This window comes from Peromyscus eremicus, chromosome 17 (genome assembly GCF_949786415.1).
Source record: "Peromyscus eremicus chromosome 17, PerEre_H2_v1, whole genome shotgun sequence".
Classification (NCBI taxonomy): domain Eukaryota; kingdom Metazoa; phylum Chordata; class Mammalia; order Rodentia; family Cricetidae; genus Peromyscus; species Peromyscus eremicus.
In genome coordinates this window covers 34,200,709-34,220,576 of record NC_081433.1, presented here as the reverse complement: position 1 = coordinate 34,220,576, position 19,868 = coordinate 34,200,709, and the positions used below count along the sequence as shown (strand labels likewise).

Below are 19,868 nucleotides of genomic sequence, written 5' to 3'. Positions count from 1 at the left end.
TAAGATAAATGGACTTGGAAGGTATATTTATGGGGCTAAAAACAATCATAACAAGGAAGGTGAGTCAGACCAATTAAGACAAGCATTGCATGTTTCTCTTAAGTGTGGCTGTTACGATTTATAGTTTAGATATGTGTGTTTCAATTATAATACACTCAGAAGTTATGTGGCTAGTAAGGGATCAGGGGTTAATATATATCAGCAAGGATATATAGAATATAGAGTTATAAATGAATAAAAGGGAAATTAGAACAGAATGATAATGGGGATGAGTAACGGGAGTACATGGAAAAGCTAGGAATAAAGAGAGGGCTAACTAACAATAAGGCCATTAGAAATGCCACATGAAAACCTACTACTGCAGAAGCATTCTAAAATATATACATAACAAAAGAATAATTTAAAGGTAACCATGATTATAATGGGGGAGCCTATGCCACAACTACATACCTTACGTCACCAAACAAAACCTCCATTTCCCAGAAAGGACTACGTCTTTTTGACTTGTTGTCCAAGTGGTCGCATGGACAACCGATCACTACAGGATATTGTCAATGCTATTACTTACCCAAACAACTAAAGGTAAGACACCATTGATGATGATAACACATGCTTATGGCACATAACATGGAGAAATCTAGATGAGAATAAACTGGAGACTTCACACATACTAAAAGATTTCATATATATGCTATTAAAGGTGTCATATATGATTCAAGAGCAGAGAAGTAATCATCAATCTAATCCAGCTATAACATAGCTATACCAAACTGTAGGAATGACCTGCTTACAAGATATGCACACCAGTGCATTAGTGGAAATGTGCAAATATTAATGAGAATATTCTGGAATTCACCAATTCCCTTTTGATTAGAGATTTGTGTTACTCTCCATGATATGGAGCCCATACTTGATATTGTTTATGTTTGGAGTAGGTGAGTCATGTGGTATAGATAGAAACTTATAACCACCTTTCCACTTGATGACTATTATAATAAAATGACTCCTAATGACATAATGCTATACCTGTAGATCAGAGTGTCACACAACTCTCATCAAAGAAGCTTCTTCAGGCAGTGGATAGTAAATATCACAAAGAGGAAAACTGAACAATATGCAGAAAGTGAGAGACTTTGGAGTGTTCAGCCCTAAATGGGATGTCTTTATCAAAACCCTCCCCTCAAGGCTCAAGAGATTATTGTAGGAAAGGGAATGGAAAGATTCTGAAAGCAAGAGACAACGGATGACGAAGAAAACAGCATTTTCCAGACCCAGTAGGACAGATAGACATATTAACTCCAAAAAAAGGTGAGAATAAGTCCTGTACAAGCTTAATCCATATAGAATACCAACAAGAATGAGAACTGGGCATGAAGTACCACCCCTAGGAAACATGTTCAAAATATAATTATATAAAGAAAAATACCCTCACCTTCCCACAAAAAAAATAAAGATGTTTAAAAAGCCTAGTCCTAGCTAGAATGAATTCTCAAGTGATAATTGCCAGGAAAGGAAAAATTGATTTTCTTCAGTGGAGTGAAACTAGATATATCAAACTCACTCATTCATTCTGGGCAGACACAATAATCACATGTAATTAAAAAACACTAATTGGACTCCAGGTATTTTGGCGTCTTCTTCTTTTTGGAGGGTGGTGCTACTTTTTGTTTTGCTTTTGTTTTGTTTTAAGACAGAGAAAGAATATGAAGTTGATTGATATGCCAGGTGGCAATGGATCCAGGAAGAGTTGTAGGATGGAAAAGAATGTAATAAAATATAAAGTAAATAATTCTCAAGGAAAAAAAAGAATAAAAAGGGTGGAAGGGTGGATGAAGCATATGGACAATTCACCAAGGTCCCAGACATTACCAATCTTAGATGATAAATAAACATGTCCCGACCATTTTTTCTCACCAGTATATAAGATGTAGTGAACAGTAAATCACAGACAGAATTAAACTGGACAATATGTAGAAAGTGGGAGACTTTGGAGTGCTCAGCATTAAATGGAATTTCATTATCAAACCTCTCCTCTGAAGGCTCAGAGATCACTGTAGAAACATGAATAAAAGAGGCTATGAGCCAGAGGTGATGAGTTTAAGGAAGCCGCATTTTTCTGATACAGTAGGACAGATATATATATATATATATATATATATATATAGATAGATAGATAGATAGATAGATATAGATATATAGATATATAGATATATGAGCTCACAGAAATGGTGAGAGAAAGGGCCAGCACAAGCTCAAACCAGACAGAATCTCAATAAGAAGAAGAAGAACTGGGCATAAAGTGGCACTCCTGATAAACATGATCAAAATATATTGTATTAAAAAAATTCACACCCACTCCAAGCCATATAGTTATTTGCAAGTGAAAATTGCTGGGAGACAAAAAAAAATTAATTTTCTTCAATAGAGTGAAATTAGGTAAGTCAACCACACTCACAGACTCACTCCATGGCAGACACAATGATCACACGTAGTATGGAAAGCAGAAAGCAGACTCCAGGTTTTTGGTGTCATTTTATTTGAGTTTCACTTTTATTGTTCTGCTTTCTTTTGTTTTAAAAGAGAAAAAGAACATGAAGTTAGGTGGGTCGGAGGAAGGGATGAGTCTGGGAGGAGAAAAAAATGGAGTAAGTCCACAGGCTCTGTCACATTGGGAGACTCATAGAGTGACGCTGACTGCAGTAGACTCTCCCAAGTAGCTGGAGCTGTACTGGGCAGCCCTGGTATTATATAACATGTGGTACTATGACAATGTCCACTTCCAAGTTTGAGCAGCCACCATGCTGGCAGATTTATTCACAAACAGACCTTTAGAAACGAAGCATCTACTTACTCTCTCTTGGTTTTGGAAACATTTGTGTCCCCCAGAACATTCCCAGCATGTAAAATCCTTAATGCTTCATAGTTAAAAAAAATCTGCACCCTACCAGATACATTTAAAAAAAAAAAGAAAATCATAATAAAAAAGATGGAAGCATCAGTGAAGCACACCGGTAGGTCACCAAGTCCCCAAATATTAGCAATCTTCATCAGCAATTAAACATGGTCCCACCGTTTACCTTAATCAACCTATGAAATGCATGGCTCTCAGATTGATGTTTGTTTGTTTTTTTTAATCAATTATCAGCTAGTTCACTGCTAAAGAAATTCACCCTACACTGTTCCTCACCCCTCCTAAATTCATTCCATGCATTAGTTTAGTAACCATTGTGTGAAGTAGACGTGACTCTACATGTTCAGGTGTTTGTTCTCTGTCTCTATGATACTCATTGACCACAGGAAGATATAACTAATGGCAGAACTTTGTTTCCTTAAGAGTATTTTTAAAAGGGGTGGAATTATTCTCTAGAATGTGAAGTGCTTTGAGCATTCCTTATTAGAGTTAATACAGAGTAAATAAATAGGTGCATGATTACAATATGAACAAAATGTTCCACTGATTTTACAGTGTGTGGGGAAGCCTATAAGTTAGGAAAGGAGATTTATTCAAGCTGGAGATACTGGAGCATAACATAGGACAGGAAGGAAGTGAGACTTATTAATGTGGAAGAGCAAATCCAAATAACTTTGGTTGAAGTGGTAGAGGTAACACTGGGAAGAACTTCACCAGTTGCCAGGTTCCGTTAAATGAGAGGCTCCTGTTGCTAGGCTCATGAATCTAGAACTTACTCCATAGGTGACAAATAAAGGATTTATATCCCCTTGTGCATTCTCCAACAAAAACTTTGTTCCTAAAATGGGTTTTAAAGATGTTTTATGAGCAAGATCATAGCCAGAAAGGAACACAGACATCACTTCACCTGATGGTGAGTCTTTGGAAGATTCAGTAAGGGACAGAAGCACAAATAATTAGGAGGTCAATGCATACATCCCTCAATTCCTGGACAATTGTCCATAATTGGGGATGAAATTTCCTTTAAATATTTCCACTCCCTTCTATTTTATTATGGAGATTCTAGAGATTTTGATGTGATTCAATGCATCCTAAATTATAGAGTGCTTTGGTGGTAAGTTGGCTAGCTATTGATGATTTGAAGTTCAGGGGAGAAAATAACTTCAGGTAAAAGATGATATCTGAGAGCTAACATGAAATTTAGATTGTTATATTTGTACCAAATTTTGGATGAAAAGAATATATCATTTCTCTAGAGTTCTGGATGCTAGAATCATTTTATATAGTAATTTAATAAACGCAAGGTTCAACTTGCTCAATTATTCTCTAAATTTTGTTTTTAACCTATCTACTACTATAGTTTTAGTCATTGATTCTGACATATTTTTCTTGGTACAATCACAACAATGGTGCGTTTTTAATAAACAATTCTTTTCTTTACACCAGACATACACTTTCTGTGATAATTATCAAACCTAAATCAAAGTATTTTTGGATAGTAATCAACATGTCAAGGTTTCGGTTTATTATTATTATTATTATTATTATTATTATTATTATTATTAAGAAATGTTCTATTCACTTTACATACCTACCATAGATCCCCTCCTCTTCCCTCTTCCCATCCCCTAGCCTTTCCCCCAACCCACACCCTATCCCCACATTTCCCAAGTCAGGCTCTTCCATGGGGAGTCAGCAGAGCCTGGCACACTCAGCTGAGGCAGGTCCAAGCCCCTTCCCCCTACAACAAGGCTGTGCAAGGTGTCACACCCTAGGCACTGGACTCCAAAAAGCCTGCCCATGCACCAGGGATAGATGCTGATCCCCTGGCTTGGGGGTCCCCCAAACAGTTCAAGCTAAACAACTGTCTCCTGTATCCAGAGGTCCTAGTCTAGTCCTATGGGGGCTCCACGGGTATTAGTCCATAGTTCATGGGTTTCCACTAGTGTGGGTGGTCATCTCTGCATGTTTTCCCATCATGATCTCGATGTCCCCTGCCCACAGAATTCCTCCTCTCTCTCATTGGATTGGATTCCCGGAGCTCAGCCTGGTGCCTGGCCTGGATCTCTGCATCTGTTTCCATCAGTCACCGGATGAAGGCTCTATGATGACATGTCAGGGTTTTAATCATGGTTTCATACTGCTCTCCTTAAATGTCTTTTATGGATGCTTTTTCTTATGTAGGCTCTTAGCACTCTTTGATCAAGCATATTATTCCTTAACTAATTTTTCAGGAGAATAATACAGTAAAGATGATGGTACCAGACAAGAGATATTGCTCATTTGGTAAAGTGAATGTTCCAAGAATATACAGACATGAGAATGAGTCCCTGAAACCTATATAAAAAATCAGGCTGGTGGCCTATACTTGTAATACCAGCAACAAGGAGGCAGAAATATATAGGTTGCTAAGGCTTACTGCCAGTCATTCTTCCTTCTCTAATGAACACTATGCTCATGTCCAACTCTGTGTCAAAAGCCAAGGTGGATAAGGAATGATATCCAAGGCTAATTCTTGGCTTCTATAAACACACACACACACACAAACACAAATACACACGCATGCACACGCACGCACGCGCATGTGCGTGCACACACACACGTACATACACACACTTGCTTATATAAATACAAGCAAACAAATAACCAACCAATAAAAAATAAAATACTAAACTTTAGAATTAATTGCACAAACCACATGTATGTCTTCTGAGGACTCACTAGCCAGGATGAACTGTGACCTCCAAAGATATATTAACATGCACACAGGGTTCTCATTCACCCTGCTGTATACAATCACATGCAACAATATTTTGAAAAAATGGAAAATAAAAATGAGAATAATTCTGGGTCTGAGAGAAGTTTCTGCCACCCACAGCAAAGACAAGAAAAGGGTAGAAAGGAACATGCAAGTGTATTCAATGAGCAGGACAGTGTTTGAGGAAGTTTACAATTTATACATACATATATATACATGAAGTCAAAGACAATCTTATTTCTTAGCTAAGGAAATCTACAGTTGCTGTTGAAGAAAAGTTGAAAATTAAAATATCCAGAAACAATGTGAAAATGAGAGCAAGTTATTAAAAATTATGAGTGTATTACTAAGAGCTGGGAGTATATTAGATATACTTGTACAGGGACAATGTGTACCTTACCACAATTAAAGACAAAAAATACCAAACACAGTGTTGAGGATGTACACCTTAGAATTTTGATTTTAGCCCATTCTCTGCTCTTTCTTCTCTAAACTGACTTGATTCTGATTTTTGTATGGTGATGTCTGCCCTTCTTTTCCCTATTTTTTTTAGTCCTGTGCTCTGATGCTCTGCCAGAACACATTTCACAGAGGGTCAGTGATGCATGCAACCAGACAAATGGAGGATTAGAAGGGCCAGGCCTTCTCCTTTGCTCTCTAATAGACACAATGACTGTGGGTGAGACCCTGGTCCATCAGGGGATCATAGTTCTTCAGCCCCGGCTGTGGATGATGCTTTTTGTCTCACATGGTTCCCAGATGGACATGCTAAATACAGTAGCCTTCCAGAAGTTTTATAATTTAAATTACTATCATTTAACTATGAAAGCAAATATAATGTTAATTTTCAGTTTATGATATCTTTCACGGCTGTTGAGGGAAAGTTGAAATGAAAACATTCAGAAACAATGTGGAGAAGAGGGTAAGTTATTAAAAGCTGGGAGTAAATTAGAAATCAATTTGCACAGGAACAAGTATACTTTACCACAATCAAACAGAAAATCCATGAACACTGTTGACACACCTTGGAATATAAATTGATGTAAGCCCAATTTTTGCTATTTTATTTTCTAACCTGACTTCATCATGATTTACTTATATTTGCCCTTTGTTTAACTATTTCCTTTAGTCTTGATGCTCTGATTGATCAATTCTGTCAGAAGACACACCATTAAAGACCAGTGCTGCATGCAACCAGACAAAGTGAGGACTAAGAGAGCAAATTCCTCTGGTGTCTGTGGGTGAGGCCCTGGTCCATGAGAGAATCATGCTCCTTCAGCTCTGCCTGTGGATGTTGCTCTTACTCTCTGTATGGTCACCAACTGCACATGCTAGGTACAGTAGCCCTCCAGAAGTAGTGATACCCTTGAGGGTCACTGACCCTAGTACACATGATATTTCCCCAGACTGGCTCTCTTATAGCCTGCGCTTTGGAGGAGAGAGACACATTATCACCATGAAACCCACAAAATACTTCATATCCAGGAACTTCCTACTGTTCACATACAATAACAAAGGTGATCTCCTTGAAGAACAGCCTTTTGTGCAGAAAGACTGCTACTACCATGGCTATGTAGATGGAGAACCTGAATCCACGCTCATTATTAACACCTGTTTTGGGAGTTTGCAAGGCATAATAGAGATAAATGGCACAGTTTATGAAATCATGCCCAAGAACCAAACATCCACATTTGAACATCTGGTATACAAAATAGACAGTGAGGACTCAGAATCATTTTCTATGAGATGTGGGTTAACAGAAGAAGAGATAGCACGACAAATGAAGATTCAAGAAAGCAAAGACTCCACACTTATGCAAAGCCAATATGAAAATTGGTGGACCCACCATAGGTATCTTGAATATTATGTGGCAGTAGATAATAAACGATATGTTTATAAAAATAATAATGTCACAGCTTGTATGCAGGAAATATTGCAAGTTGTCAATGGAATAAATGGTTATTATCTTCAAATAGATATTGAGGTGGTTTTAACTACACTGGAAGTTTGGACTCAAAAAAACCATGTCGATGTAACAGAATCCATAGATAAAGTCCTATCTAATTTCTGCACTTGGAAGATGAGTAACATTGACAATCGCATTAGAAATGATATTGCACATCTTTTTGCCAGGCAAGGATATGGTCAGCATTTAGGGCTCGCTTATGTAGGTACAGTTTGCATAGCTATTAATTGTGCAGTGAACAGTTTTATGACAAATTCATTTCAAGACATGGCATTCATTATAGCACATGAGATGGGTCATAATTTGGGTATGCCTCATGATGAGAATTACTGTACTTGTGGGTTATCAAGCTGCATAATGGCTGCATATCAATCTAATTCCCCTAGATTCAGCAACTGCAGTTATGAGAATATGTATTCAGTGATTACCAGAAGAAGTTGTTTATACAATATTCCAGATAAAGAAGTAACAACAAACCTCACCTGGTGTGGGAATAGTTTAGTTGAAGAAGGAGAGGAGTGTGACTGTGGAAGCTCTGAATCATGTCAGAGTGATCCATGCTGTGGTGAAGACTGTGTTCTCAAACCTGATGCTGAATGTGCTTTTGGACTTTGTTGCAAAAGTTGCAAGTTCATGCCAGCAGGCACAGTGTGTAGATATCAAAGCAATGAATGTGACCTTCCAGAGTGGTGTCATGGAAGTTCAGCTGAGTGTCCAGAAGATGTATACCTGGAGGATGGAACTCGTTGCAGTGGTGGTGGTTATTGCTACAAAAGGACATGTCATAAACATGAGAAACACTGTCAAATGATTTTTGGCAATGGAGCCAAGAGTGCAGATGATACTTGCTACATCGAAATGAACAGACGAGGTGACCGTTTCGGAAACTGCGGTAACAATAGCCGTAATTACATACCATGCAATAGCGCTGATGTACTCTGTGGACGAATCCAGTGTGAAAATGTGGCAGAACTTCTCCATAAGGAAAACCATGAAACAGTGCATTGGACTCACTTCAATAATGTCACCTGCTGGACTGTGGACTATCATTTTGGGATAACCAAAGGTGACATGGGAGCAGTGAGAGATGGCACACCTTGTGGTCCAGATCGTATGTGCATTGACAGGAAGTGTGTCCATAAGTCTTTTTTGGGAAGTAACTGTTCAGCATTCGAATGCAATAACAATGGAGTCTGCAACAATAAACATCACTGCCATTGTGATTTCAGATCGGAGCCACCAAACTGTCTACTTAGTGGCTATGGAGGTAGTATAGACAGTGGACCACCTCCACGATTAAAAGGTTCCAATTGGGGTAAATATGTGCTAGCTTTTTTAATTATTTTACTGGTTTTGGTATTTACCTTAATTGCCATAAATAGGAGGATGGAATACTAATAAAACTAAAATGACAAGCAGCACCACAACCAGAACCAGCATCCAGTGCTAAAATTTCACCTGAAAAACAAAACCTCAACCTTGAATGTTTACCAGCAAAGGATGATGCCAAAGGTAAAAAGAAAACACCAAAGAAATAATAAAAAATATTTATCCTACAAGAATTCCTTCATGTATTAGTGTATAGACTTCTAAACATAGGAATATCACTGTCACTCTGTGTGTGTGTGTGTGTGTGTGTGTGTGTGTGTGTGTGTGTGTGTGTGTCTGAAATCCCAGGCCAGAAGTTCTACAGACTTCCCTTGTTGGAATATCAAAAGCATTCACCACCAAATAAAAGGAGGCCCTACCAAACAGGTACTTTTCTTTAGTTTCAGCAATTTTTGCCTTGTTTTTGATGGAATTTGTGTCTGTCTTCCATAAGCATAGGTCCAACCCATTGGCCATTGTCTGTGGTTTTGTATTTGGTTTTTCTCAGCTCTAAAGCCTCTCCCCTTCTCATTCTTCTTTGTCACATCGAGAGAAGGAGCCTCCAAATACTGGTTCCTCGTGGCAAATCCTGTCCACAAAAATCTACTCCTAAGAGAGCCAGAGTGAGACTGCAAACCTGAGAGAATGATTGGAGCGTCCTGTGATGGTTGCCATCGTCTCTGGTCTCACGTGCTTGCTGACAAGGAGCTCTCACTCTGCTGGAGATTTTAACACATTTTTCAAAACTTCCCAACACGATGTTGCTAGTGAAGATGGCTGTTGCTGTAATGGACATCATGACCAAATCAACTAAGAAAGGAAAAGTGTTTATTTGGCTTTACCATCCCTTACCACTCTCCATCATTTAAGGGAGTCAGGACAGGAACTGAAACAGGACAGGAACCTGGAGGCAGGAACTGATGCAGAGGCCATTAATGGGCTGCCACTTGCTTGCTTGCTCCTCCTGGCTTGCTCAGCCTGTTTTCTTATAGAACCAAGGACCAACAATCCAGGGGTGGAATCATCCACAATGGGCACCCTCCCTCCCTAAGCCATCAATCACTAAATGAGAAAATGTTATACAGATTGCCTACAGCCCAATCTTACAGGGGCATTTTCTCCATGAAGGTTTCCTCCCTCAATGCTACATTGCTTGGTAATCTTCCTGCTGACTCTGTCCCATTCTGTGACTGTTTTCTGCTGACTGTGTGCATGTTTCCCACTGAAAATAGTACATGAAACAGTGCTGCTTAATAAACTTGCAAGCATGAGTCATCAGCTTATGTAGTCCTTGTGGCTCCAGCTTTCTGTCCTGTTCACTTTCTTATCCCTGGTGCTCCCCACTGAAAGCTCTCAGTGCTGAACCTTTACTCCTGCCAATTCCAGTCACTGAAGTTTTCTAAATAAACCACCTGGGGGATGCAAAGCAAACAATTACAAATTCCAAGATGCCAAATCGCTCAGTGTATCATATCTGACTTATGATAAGGCTTTGTTCTGACCGACCAGAATTCTTCTGACTTTTACTAACTAAAGGTACATCACCACCTCACATTCTAGTTTCCTTAGCTTGCAGGGAGTTCTTTTTGAGTGTAAGTCAGGTCGTCCTGGTTGCTATGAGAAAGCAGGCTTAGTAGGCTATTAAGAACAAATCACTGCCTGGGTGCCTCCCAAACTGTTCAAGTGTCTCACTTATTCAGAGGGCCTGATCCAGTTGGGGGCTCCTCAGCTATTGGTTCATAGTTCATGCGTTTCCATTAGTTTGGCTATTTGTCCCTGTGCTTTTTCCAATCATGATCTCAACAATTCTTGATCACACAATCCCTCCTCTTTCTCACCGATTGGACTCCTGGAGAACGGAACCTGTCCTTAGTGCATGATCTGGCTGTTTAGAACCTGGGGCCTATGCAGGGACACTTTACTCAGCCTGGGTGAAGGGAGGAGGGGACTGGACCTGCCTCGACTGAATCTACCAGGCTGAGCTGAATCCCCAGGGGAGTCCTTGCCCTGGAGGAGATGGGAATGAGGGGTGGGCTGGGGGGTGGGCTGGGGGGGGGCAGGAGGAGGGAGGACAAGGGAATCTGTGGCTGATATGTAAAATTAAATTAAATTATAAAATAAGAAAAGAAGATAAAATTTAAAGAATAAAGAACAAATTATCAAGAGTGCTCCATCCAAGCCTCTTCATCAGGTCCTGCCTCCAAGTCCCTGCCTTGAGCTCCTGTCAGACTTTCCTTGGATTGAGGACCACTAGCTGCAAGGTGAAATAAACCCTTTTCTCCTCAAGTTAATTTTTGACATGATGTTTTTTCATAAGAAAGAGGGTCACTCATTGCAATGCCTGGTGCAATTTACATTGACAGTAGCCCACTCTTAGTTAAACGAGAGTGACGTATAACTCAAACAAAGCTTGTTGACTCACTTAGGGTTTTTTTTTTTTACTTGCTTTCATATGAGAAAAAATTACTATGCAAAAATTATGACAGTTTTTAAACATCACCTGAAAAACAATAGCTCATTATCCAAATGTCAGTTGAGATAGCAGAGCCCACTGTTCAAATTTGACCTGAAAAGAAAGAGTTCAATGTTGAAACTTCACCTAATTTTAAAAAAAAAAGCTCAATGTTCAAGTTATATCTAGACTACAAAATATGCAAATTTCGTAGAATAATTCCAGTCCATTTGGAACTACCCCATGTGTTAAGCTGTAATGTCCTGACTATAGAAACACTACTGCAAGTGTCATAAACCTCCACAGGAAGTTCTAGAGAGTTACATTATTTTAGGATCCTAAAGTTTCAAGACTATGTAAAAGAAAGTCCTAGCATATTTGTACTTTGCTATTTTAAGGCAATTTAGTTTATTTTTAATGGAATTGGTGTCTGTGGTCCATAAACACAGGAATGACTAGTGGGTCATTTGTGTACATTTTCACTTGGCATGTAAATTTCAAAACATGTTCACCACTCCACTTTGATTTATTATTTATAGAGAGGGATCCCACAAATCCCATTTGGTTTAACCAGACCGCATTAGTAGAACCTGCAAATAGAGGAACTTGATTTGGACTGGAAAAGGCGTGCAACTGTTTCTTAAAGAAGTAATTTTCAATGTTGTTTTGTGACAACTATCACTCGTGGCATTTGTAGGTTTCAGTCTGGGATTAACTAGTACACAGACTGAGCTGTTCTCTAAGCATCTGCACTGAAAGGCCCAGAGATACATCACTGCTCTGAAACAACCTACCTGAGACTTGGTTACAGGGATTTTAGTCCTCTAGAAAATTCCAGAGGATTAAACACCAGTGTGGCTTTCCCCTTGCTAAAGGACTTCTAGGTTCTTTTTTTTTTTTTTTTTTTTCTGGAGCTATGGACCAAACCCAGGGCCTTGCGCTTGCTAGGCAAGCACTCTACCACTGAGCTAAATCCCCAACCCAACTTCTAGGTTCTTATGTTATAGATCTATAAGACATACCTATAAGATCAAGAGCCATGATTGATTATTCCATTATTCTTCCATTTGATCTGCCCTCCCAGTGGACAGAACTACTCAACTTAGTTAGGCACTCTTGGTTATCTCAGGGATGTGTTTTTTCATTCTGGGAGTGAACTGAGTGATTCAAGACTTCCTTTCTTCTAGTTGGTAACTATGATAGTGTCAGAATTTTATCAAGGACTTTTAAAATCATGTAGACATGATTTAAACTTAAGTAGAATTTCATTAAAGTCTGTCAACAGAAAAATAATAGGCCTTCCAACTCAGGCCTTTATCAACTTTACTTATAAAATGAATTCATGTGGCTGGCAGGATCCCTGAGCTACTATAGGCCATTGTGACACAAGCCTGCTGAACAGAATTTAATCTCTCGAATCTAGATGATAGAAGGAGAGAACTGACCCTCACACATGTCTTTGATTTCCCCATGGTTACCCTGGGTGAGCCAAATCCATGGTTCTGTACAAGGACAAATAAGAAATAAACAAACATATCGACACATAATTAATACATATATGCTTGCATATATACAATACATACATACATATATATGTACATACATATATAAAATGATATCATGAATATTTTAGAATTTTATGTTTTATTGAGTAAATATTATCAAATCAGGTTTTCATTGAAAATAAAACATGAAAAATCATATTTTAAAGCCCGCTGAGAGGCAATGGTCAAAGTAATTATGAAAAAAATTCAAATATAGAAAACCATTTTGAAATGAAGTGAACTGCCTTCCTCTGCAGCACTAACCGAGGCTACATCTGAGCCAAGGATGGGGTTCACTCAGTAAAAGAGGATGACTTCTGCTTAGAAGAGAAATCTTCCAACTCTCTAAGACCTACGAAGGACTATCTTTGTAGGTTATGTATGTGAAACCTTAATTCCTTATTGTATCCCATGTTATATTATGTTTTATACTATTATTGACATGTGTTTGCACACATTTACCACACCTAATGTATGTCTTTTTTAAAAAAAAAATATTGGTATTATTATGCTTAATTATTTATGTATCTGTATGTATGTATGTGCACATGAGAACTGGTGCCTGGAGAGACCAGAAGTGTCAAATCTCCTGGAGTTGGAGTTACAAACAATTGTGATCTGCCTGATGTGGGTGCTGGGATTCAAACCAAGGTCCTCTGAAAGAGCAGAATGTGCTCTTAACCTCTAAGCCATCTCTATAGCCTACTGGATCAAATGTGAATCTTTACACTTATATATATTGAAAAGTGATCAAATCAAGATAATTGACATCTAGATCACCTCAAATACGTATGATTTATTTGTGATGAAAACATTTAAAATTCCATTCTTCTAGCTCTGAAATATACAATCATTGTCATTATTGCTTGTCATTGTAGAGTACAGTGGAGAACAAGAACATTCCTTCTTTTCTAAACATTATATTGTCATGGATAAATAAAGTTTCTCATCTTCCCCTCTTCCATATTCTCTCCAATCTTTGGTAACCATGTTTTATTTCTGAATTTCTTTGAGAAATACTGGTTCATATTCTGCATATGGATGAGGTCATGCCATATTCATTTCTACTCACCTGATTTCATCCTCTGATGCTCATCCATGAATGGGAATGTGAGAATATAACTGATCATCACTGATCATATACATATATCATATAAGTAACATGTTCTCTTTATATATTCATTCATTGATGACAAAAGGTTGAATCCATATCTTGATAAAAGAAACATGGGATTGTAACTGTATCTTCCATACTTATATCTCATTTACTTTAGGTAAATAATCATCCTGACATTGCTGTCATTTTTTTCTTGCTTGCTTGTTTTGTTATAATTGCAGTGCAAAGGACCAAATCTAAGACCATGGAAGAGTAACACAAATGTTTCAATACTCAACTAAAGACATCACTCCTATAATATAATTTTTTAAAGAAAATCTGCAGAATTTTCAAAATGTCTCAGTTTACATTCCCACTATTATCAAGTAAGAGTTCTCCATTCTTTCCAACTTTTATGTCCTTTTAGAATAGTATTTTTATTAATACTTTGAGAATTTCATACAATATATTTTATCATTTTCATTCTCCCCCGCCCCCAACCTCCTCTCAGAATCTCCTACCTCATTACCCTCCAAACTTCTTGCCTCTTTGAAAATAAAAATACAAGCAAACAAAAACAATATTCCTTCTTCTCAGCACCTAATGGAACTTTCTCAAAAATTAATCACATACTCAGACAGAAAGCAAGTCTCAACAGATATAAGAAAATTGAAATATCACCCTGCATCCAATCAGATCACCTCAGATAAAATCTGGATATCAACAACAAAAATAACAGAAAGCCTACAAATTCATGGGAATTGAAAAATTCACTGAACAAAAAAATGGGTCAAGACAGAAATTGAAAAATAAAGATTTTCTAAAATCTAATGAAAATGAATATACAACATACCTAAACTTATGGTACACAATGAAGTTGGCAAGTTCATAGGACTAAAGATCTACTCTTCTAATGCCTGCATTAAAAAGAGATATCATTCTGGTAACATAATAGCACACGTGAAAGCTCTAAAATAAAAAGAAGAAATAGTGCACAAAAATGAGTAACTAGAAAAAATAATCAAGCCCATGGCTGAAATCAGTACAACAGAAACAAATAAAATATACAAGGGATCAATGAGATGAAGAGTTGGTTCTCTAAGAAAATCATTACTAACTACAGACACTAGGAAAATCCAGAGAAGAGCAAGAACATATTTCAAAAACCTATACTACATGAAATTGTAAAATCTAAAAGGAATTGATAATTTTCTCAATATATAGCATTTAGAAAGTTAAATCAAGATCAGATAAGCACATATGAACAGACTCATAACCCCTAGAGAAACAGAAGTGGTAATAAAACATCTGCCACACACATACAAAAAAAATTCCCAGGGCTAGATAGCTTTAGTGCAGAATTTTACCATTTAAAGAAGAGTTAATGCCAATGCTCCTCAAATTATTCCACAAAATAGAAACAAAAGGAACAATGCCCAAGTCACTTTATGATGCCATATTTTCCCTGATACCCAACCCACATAAAGACCCAAAAAAGAAAGAGAATTACAGACCAATTTCTCTTATGAACATATATGAAAATTCCTCAATAAAACACTTGCAAACTGAATTCAAGAACACATCGAAAAGTTCATCCACAATGATTAAGTATGCTCCATCGCAGAGAGGCAGGGATGGTTCAAAATAAATAAAACAATAAATGCAATCCACCATATATACACAAACCAAAACATAAAAACCAGATGACCATCTTATTAGATGCTGCAAAGGCCTTGACAAAGTACAACACTTGCTCATGATAGAAGTCCTGGAGAGATTAATTAAGAATAAAAGGGACATAATTCATCATAATACAGGCAGTTGACATCAAGTTCATAACTAATGTCAACCTAAATAGAGAAAAGCCTAATCCAATTCCACTAAAATCAAGAACAAGACAATATCATCCACTCCACTCTTTCCATACCTATTCAATATAGTACTTGAAGTCTTAGCCAAATCAGCAAGACCACTGAAGATCAGGGGGATACCAATTAGAAGGAAAAAAAGTCAAAGTCTCTGTGTTTATAGATGATAGTACATATATGTGACCCTAAAAATTCCAGTGGGAAACTCATACAGCTGATAAAAACTTTCAGCAAAGTAACTGGATAAAAAATTAACTTAAAAAAATCAGTAACCGTCCTATTCACAAATGACAAACAGTCTGAGAAAAATGTCAGGGAAACAATACCTTTCACAATAGCCTCAAATAATATAAAATACCTTGGGACTGCTTTAATGAAGTAACTGAAAGACTTGTATGATTAAAATCTTAAAGACATTGAAAAAGATATTAGAAGACAGAAAGATCTCCCATGTTCATGGATCTACAGGATCAATACAGTAATAATGGCTATGCTGTCAAAAGCAATCTACAGATTTGATGCGATCCTCATCAAAATTCCAACACATTCTTCACAGATATTGAAAGTGCAATTTTCAGCTTGATGCAGAAAAACAAAATACTACAATCACTGAAACAATCCTGAATAATAAAAGACTGCTGGAGGTATCATCCTTCCCAATTTCAAGTTGTACTATAGATCTACACTAATAAAAGGTATGGTACTGGCATAAAAAAAAAACAGACATGTTCATCAAAGGAATCAAATTGAAGACACAATCATAAATCCACACACCTATGGAAACCTAAGTTTTTATAAAGAATCCAGAAATACACACTGGAGAAAAAGCAGCATCTTCAACAAATGGTGCTGGTCAAGCTGGATGGCTACATGTGGAAGAATTCAAATAGATCCATACTTACTAACCTCCACAAAATACAACTCCAAACAGATCCAAGACTTCAACATAAGACCAGAAACACTGAACCTGATAGAGAAGAAAGTGGAAGCTAGCCTTGAGCTCACTGGCACAGGAAAAGACTTTCTGAACAAAACACCATTAGCTCAGGTCCTAAGATCTGCAATTACTAAATGGGACCTCATGAAACTGAAAAGCTTCTGCATGGCAAAGGACACCATTATTTGGACAATGCAACAACCTACACAACGAGAAAAGACTTTTACCGACTATACACTCAATAGAGGGCTAATATCCAACGTATGAAAAGAACTCAAAAAACCAAATGTCAAGAAAACAAGTATTTCTAATAAAAATGGGTAACAGACTAAACAGAGAAATCTCAAAAGAGGAAACTCAATGGCTGAGAAATGGAGAAATGTTCCACATCCTTAGTCATCAGGGAAATGCAATTCAAATCTGCTTTGAGATTTCCTCTTACATTCATTAGAATGGCAGAGATCAACAAATAAAGTGACAGCTGGCAAGGATATGGACCAATGGGATCACAATTCCATTGCTGGTGGGACTGCAAACTTGTAAAGACACTATGGAAATCACTGTAGTGGTTCCTCAGAAAATTGGGAATCAATCTACCTCAAGATCCAGTTACACCACTCTTGGGCATATACCCCAAATTTGCTCCATCCTACCACAAGGACACTTGTTCATCTATGTTCAGTGATGTTCTATTCATAAAAGCCATTAACTGAAAACAACCTAGATGTCCCTCAATGGAAGAATGGATGAAGAAAATGTAGTACATTTATACAATGGAACATTACTCAGCTGTTAGAAAAAAAAATGACATCATGAAATTTTCAGGCAAGTGGATGAAACTAGAAAAAAATCATTCTGAGCGAGGCAACCCAGACTCAGAAAGACAAATATATTCAGTGTCTTCTAAGCAACCATCGGAGAAGTATCTTCCTGTGGTAGATGGGAACAAATACAGAGGCCCACAGCTGGATATTATGCAGGAAGATAGAGACCTTGGAACACGCAGTCCTGCATGAGATGTTTCTCTCAAATTCCTCCCTGTAGGGCTCAGGAAACCCTGCAGAAGAGGAGGCAGAAAGAGTGTAAAAGCCAGAGGGCATGTAGGACACCAAGAAAGCAATGCCTTCTAAATGAACATGATCAAAGCACATATGAACTCACAGAAACTGAAGGAAAAATGTAAAAGTCCTGTATCAGTCTACACCAGGTCCTCCCCTTACATAGTGTGGCTTCCAGTTTAGGGCTTTTATGTGATTGGTGAATGTGCAAACAAGTGGGTCTCTGATTCTTGAGCTGTCTCCTGGGCTCTTGTCTGTTGTTGGCTTATTTGGTACAATTTCAAACTGTTGGATTTTGTTTTAGGTTACACTATTTTATTTTATCTTATCATGATCCCTTAGACACCTATTTGTTTTCTAAGGAGAGACAGATAGGGAGTATATCCATATTGGAGGAGAGGTGGAGATAAACCAGAAGGAATAGAGGGAGGGGAAACAATATTTAAGATATATTATGTGAGAAAAGTCTATTTTCAATAAAAGAGGGGGAAAGTTTTTTCTTCCAGCTTCAAGAGATTGAATTAAGAAAGATCCCTCATACATGTATATAGCCACTTGGGTTTTAGTTAATTCCAGATATGATCAAATTGACAACCCAGAGTGTCTATCAGAGTGTGTATATGTGATATTTTCATGGCAGTGATAAAGGTACTCCTGTCTAACAAAGCATGTGTGGAGGTCAGAGTACAATTTGCAAAACTTGATTTAATCCTCCCCACCTAGGTATGAAATTCAGGTTATCAGATTATCAGGTATGGCAGCAAGCACGTTTACCAATTCAGCCATCTCCCCATCCCTTAATGACTGAGTGAGTTCAATTATCTGTGCTACCTGTCCAAGGCTATATACCAGTAGTTCTCAAGCTGTGGTTCACTACAACTTTGGCAAAACTCTATCTCTAAAATTATCTATATTACAATTCATAACAGTAGCAAAATTATACTTATGAAGTAGCAACAAAAATGATTTTATGGTTGGGGGTCACCACAACATGTCTAGCTCTGTAGCCCATTTTTTAATTGGATTGTTCATTATTTTGATATCTAGTTTCTTGAATTGTTCATAAATTTTGGAAATTAGCCCTCTGTCAGATGTGAGGTTGTTGAAGATCTTTTCTCATTCTGTAGGCTGTCGTTTTGTCTTATTGACCATGTCCTTTGCCCTATAAAAGCTTCTCAGTTTCAAGAGGTCCCATTTATTAATTGTTGCTCTCAGTGTTTGTGCTACTGGTGTTATATTTAGGAAGTGATCTCCTGTGCCAATGCATTCAAGATTACTTCCTACTTTCTATTCTATCAAGTTCAGTGTAACTGAATTTATGTTGAGGTCTGATCCACTTGGACTTAAGTTTTGTGCATGTAAAGCATCTTCTTGACATTAGACTTTATTAGAATTTCAATCACCTCTTAACTCCTTGGATGACATCACCAATCTCTTGTGTCCTATATTTCTCATTTGTGATTAGATATTTGGAAGTTCTTTTCAATGGTTAGTGAAATCCATGCGTATGTATTTCTAATTTATTTTATCACAACCATGGAAGCACAATTAACACAGTTCTTATTTAAATGTTTGATAGACATCTTCTGTAAATCCACCTTGACTTCAGGGTTTTTTTTTTTCTCTTTTTTAAAGTGTTTTGCTTTTGTTAGTATAAAGGAATTTAACACATGTATATAGCATTACTTAGTGAGCATTATCCCCTCCAGCTTCTTCTAAATCTTTCTGATACTTCTCTCTCACAATATCATGTACTGTTTTGTAAAACCACTGAGTCATTTCAGTGCTCTCAGCATATGTGTGGGTGTACCACAATCCACTGGAGCATACGCAATCCAACAGGGGCCTAATCTCTGAGGAAAATTATTTTCCCTCTCTTCAGTAATCATGTGTCAATAGCTAATCAGCGA

General features: G+C 37.5%; 1 protein-coding gene across 3 annotated transcripts; it reads left to right on the top strand.

The window, feature by feature from the left end:
* Positions 1-3,700: 3,700 nt before the first annotated feature.
* Positions 3,701-9,197, top strand: LOC131894086 (disintegrin and metalloproteinase domain-containing protein 26A-like). 3 transcript variants are annotated; one of them, XM_059244243.1, is made up of 4 exons: positions 3,701-3,824; positions 4,916-5,025; positions 6,638-6,711; positions 6,799-9,197. In XM_059244243.1, exon 4 carries the CDS (start codon positions 6,937-6,939, stop codon positions 9,031-9,033), a length of 2,097 nt encoding a protein of 698 aa, XP_059100226.1. In that variant the 5' UTR covers positions 3,701-3,824; positions 4,916-5,025; positions 6,638-6,711; positions 6,799-6,936; the 3' UTR covers positions 9,034-9,197. The 3 variants fall into 3 exon arrangements, with proteins under 3 accessions (XP_059100226.1, XP_059100225.1, XP_059100227.1); XM_059244242.1 differs by lacking the exon at positions 6,638-6,711; XM_059244244.1 differs by lacking the exons at positions 4,916-5,025; positions 6,638-6,711.
* The last annotated feature ends 10,671 nt before the right edge of the window (positions 9,198-19,868 follow it).

Coding starts and splice junctions, on each gene's coding strand:
- LOC131894086 (XM_059244244.1), top strand. CDS start 6,937: ATGCTCCTTCAGCTCTGCCTGTGGATGTTGCTCTTACTCTCTGTATGG.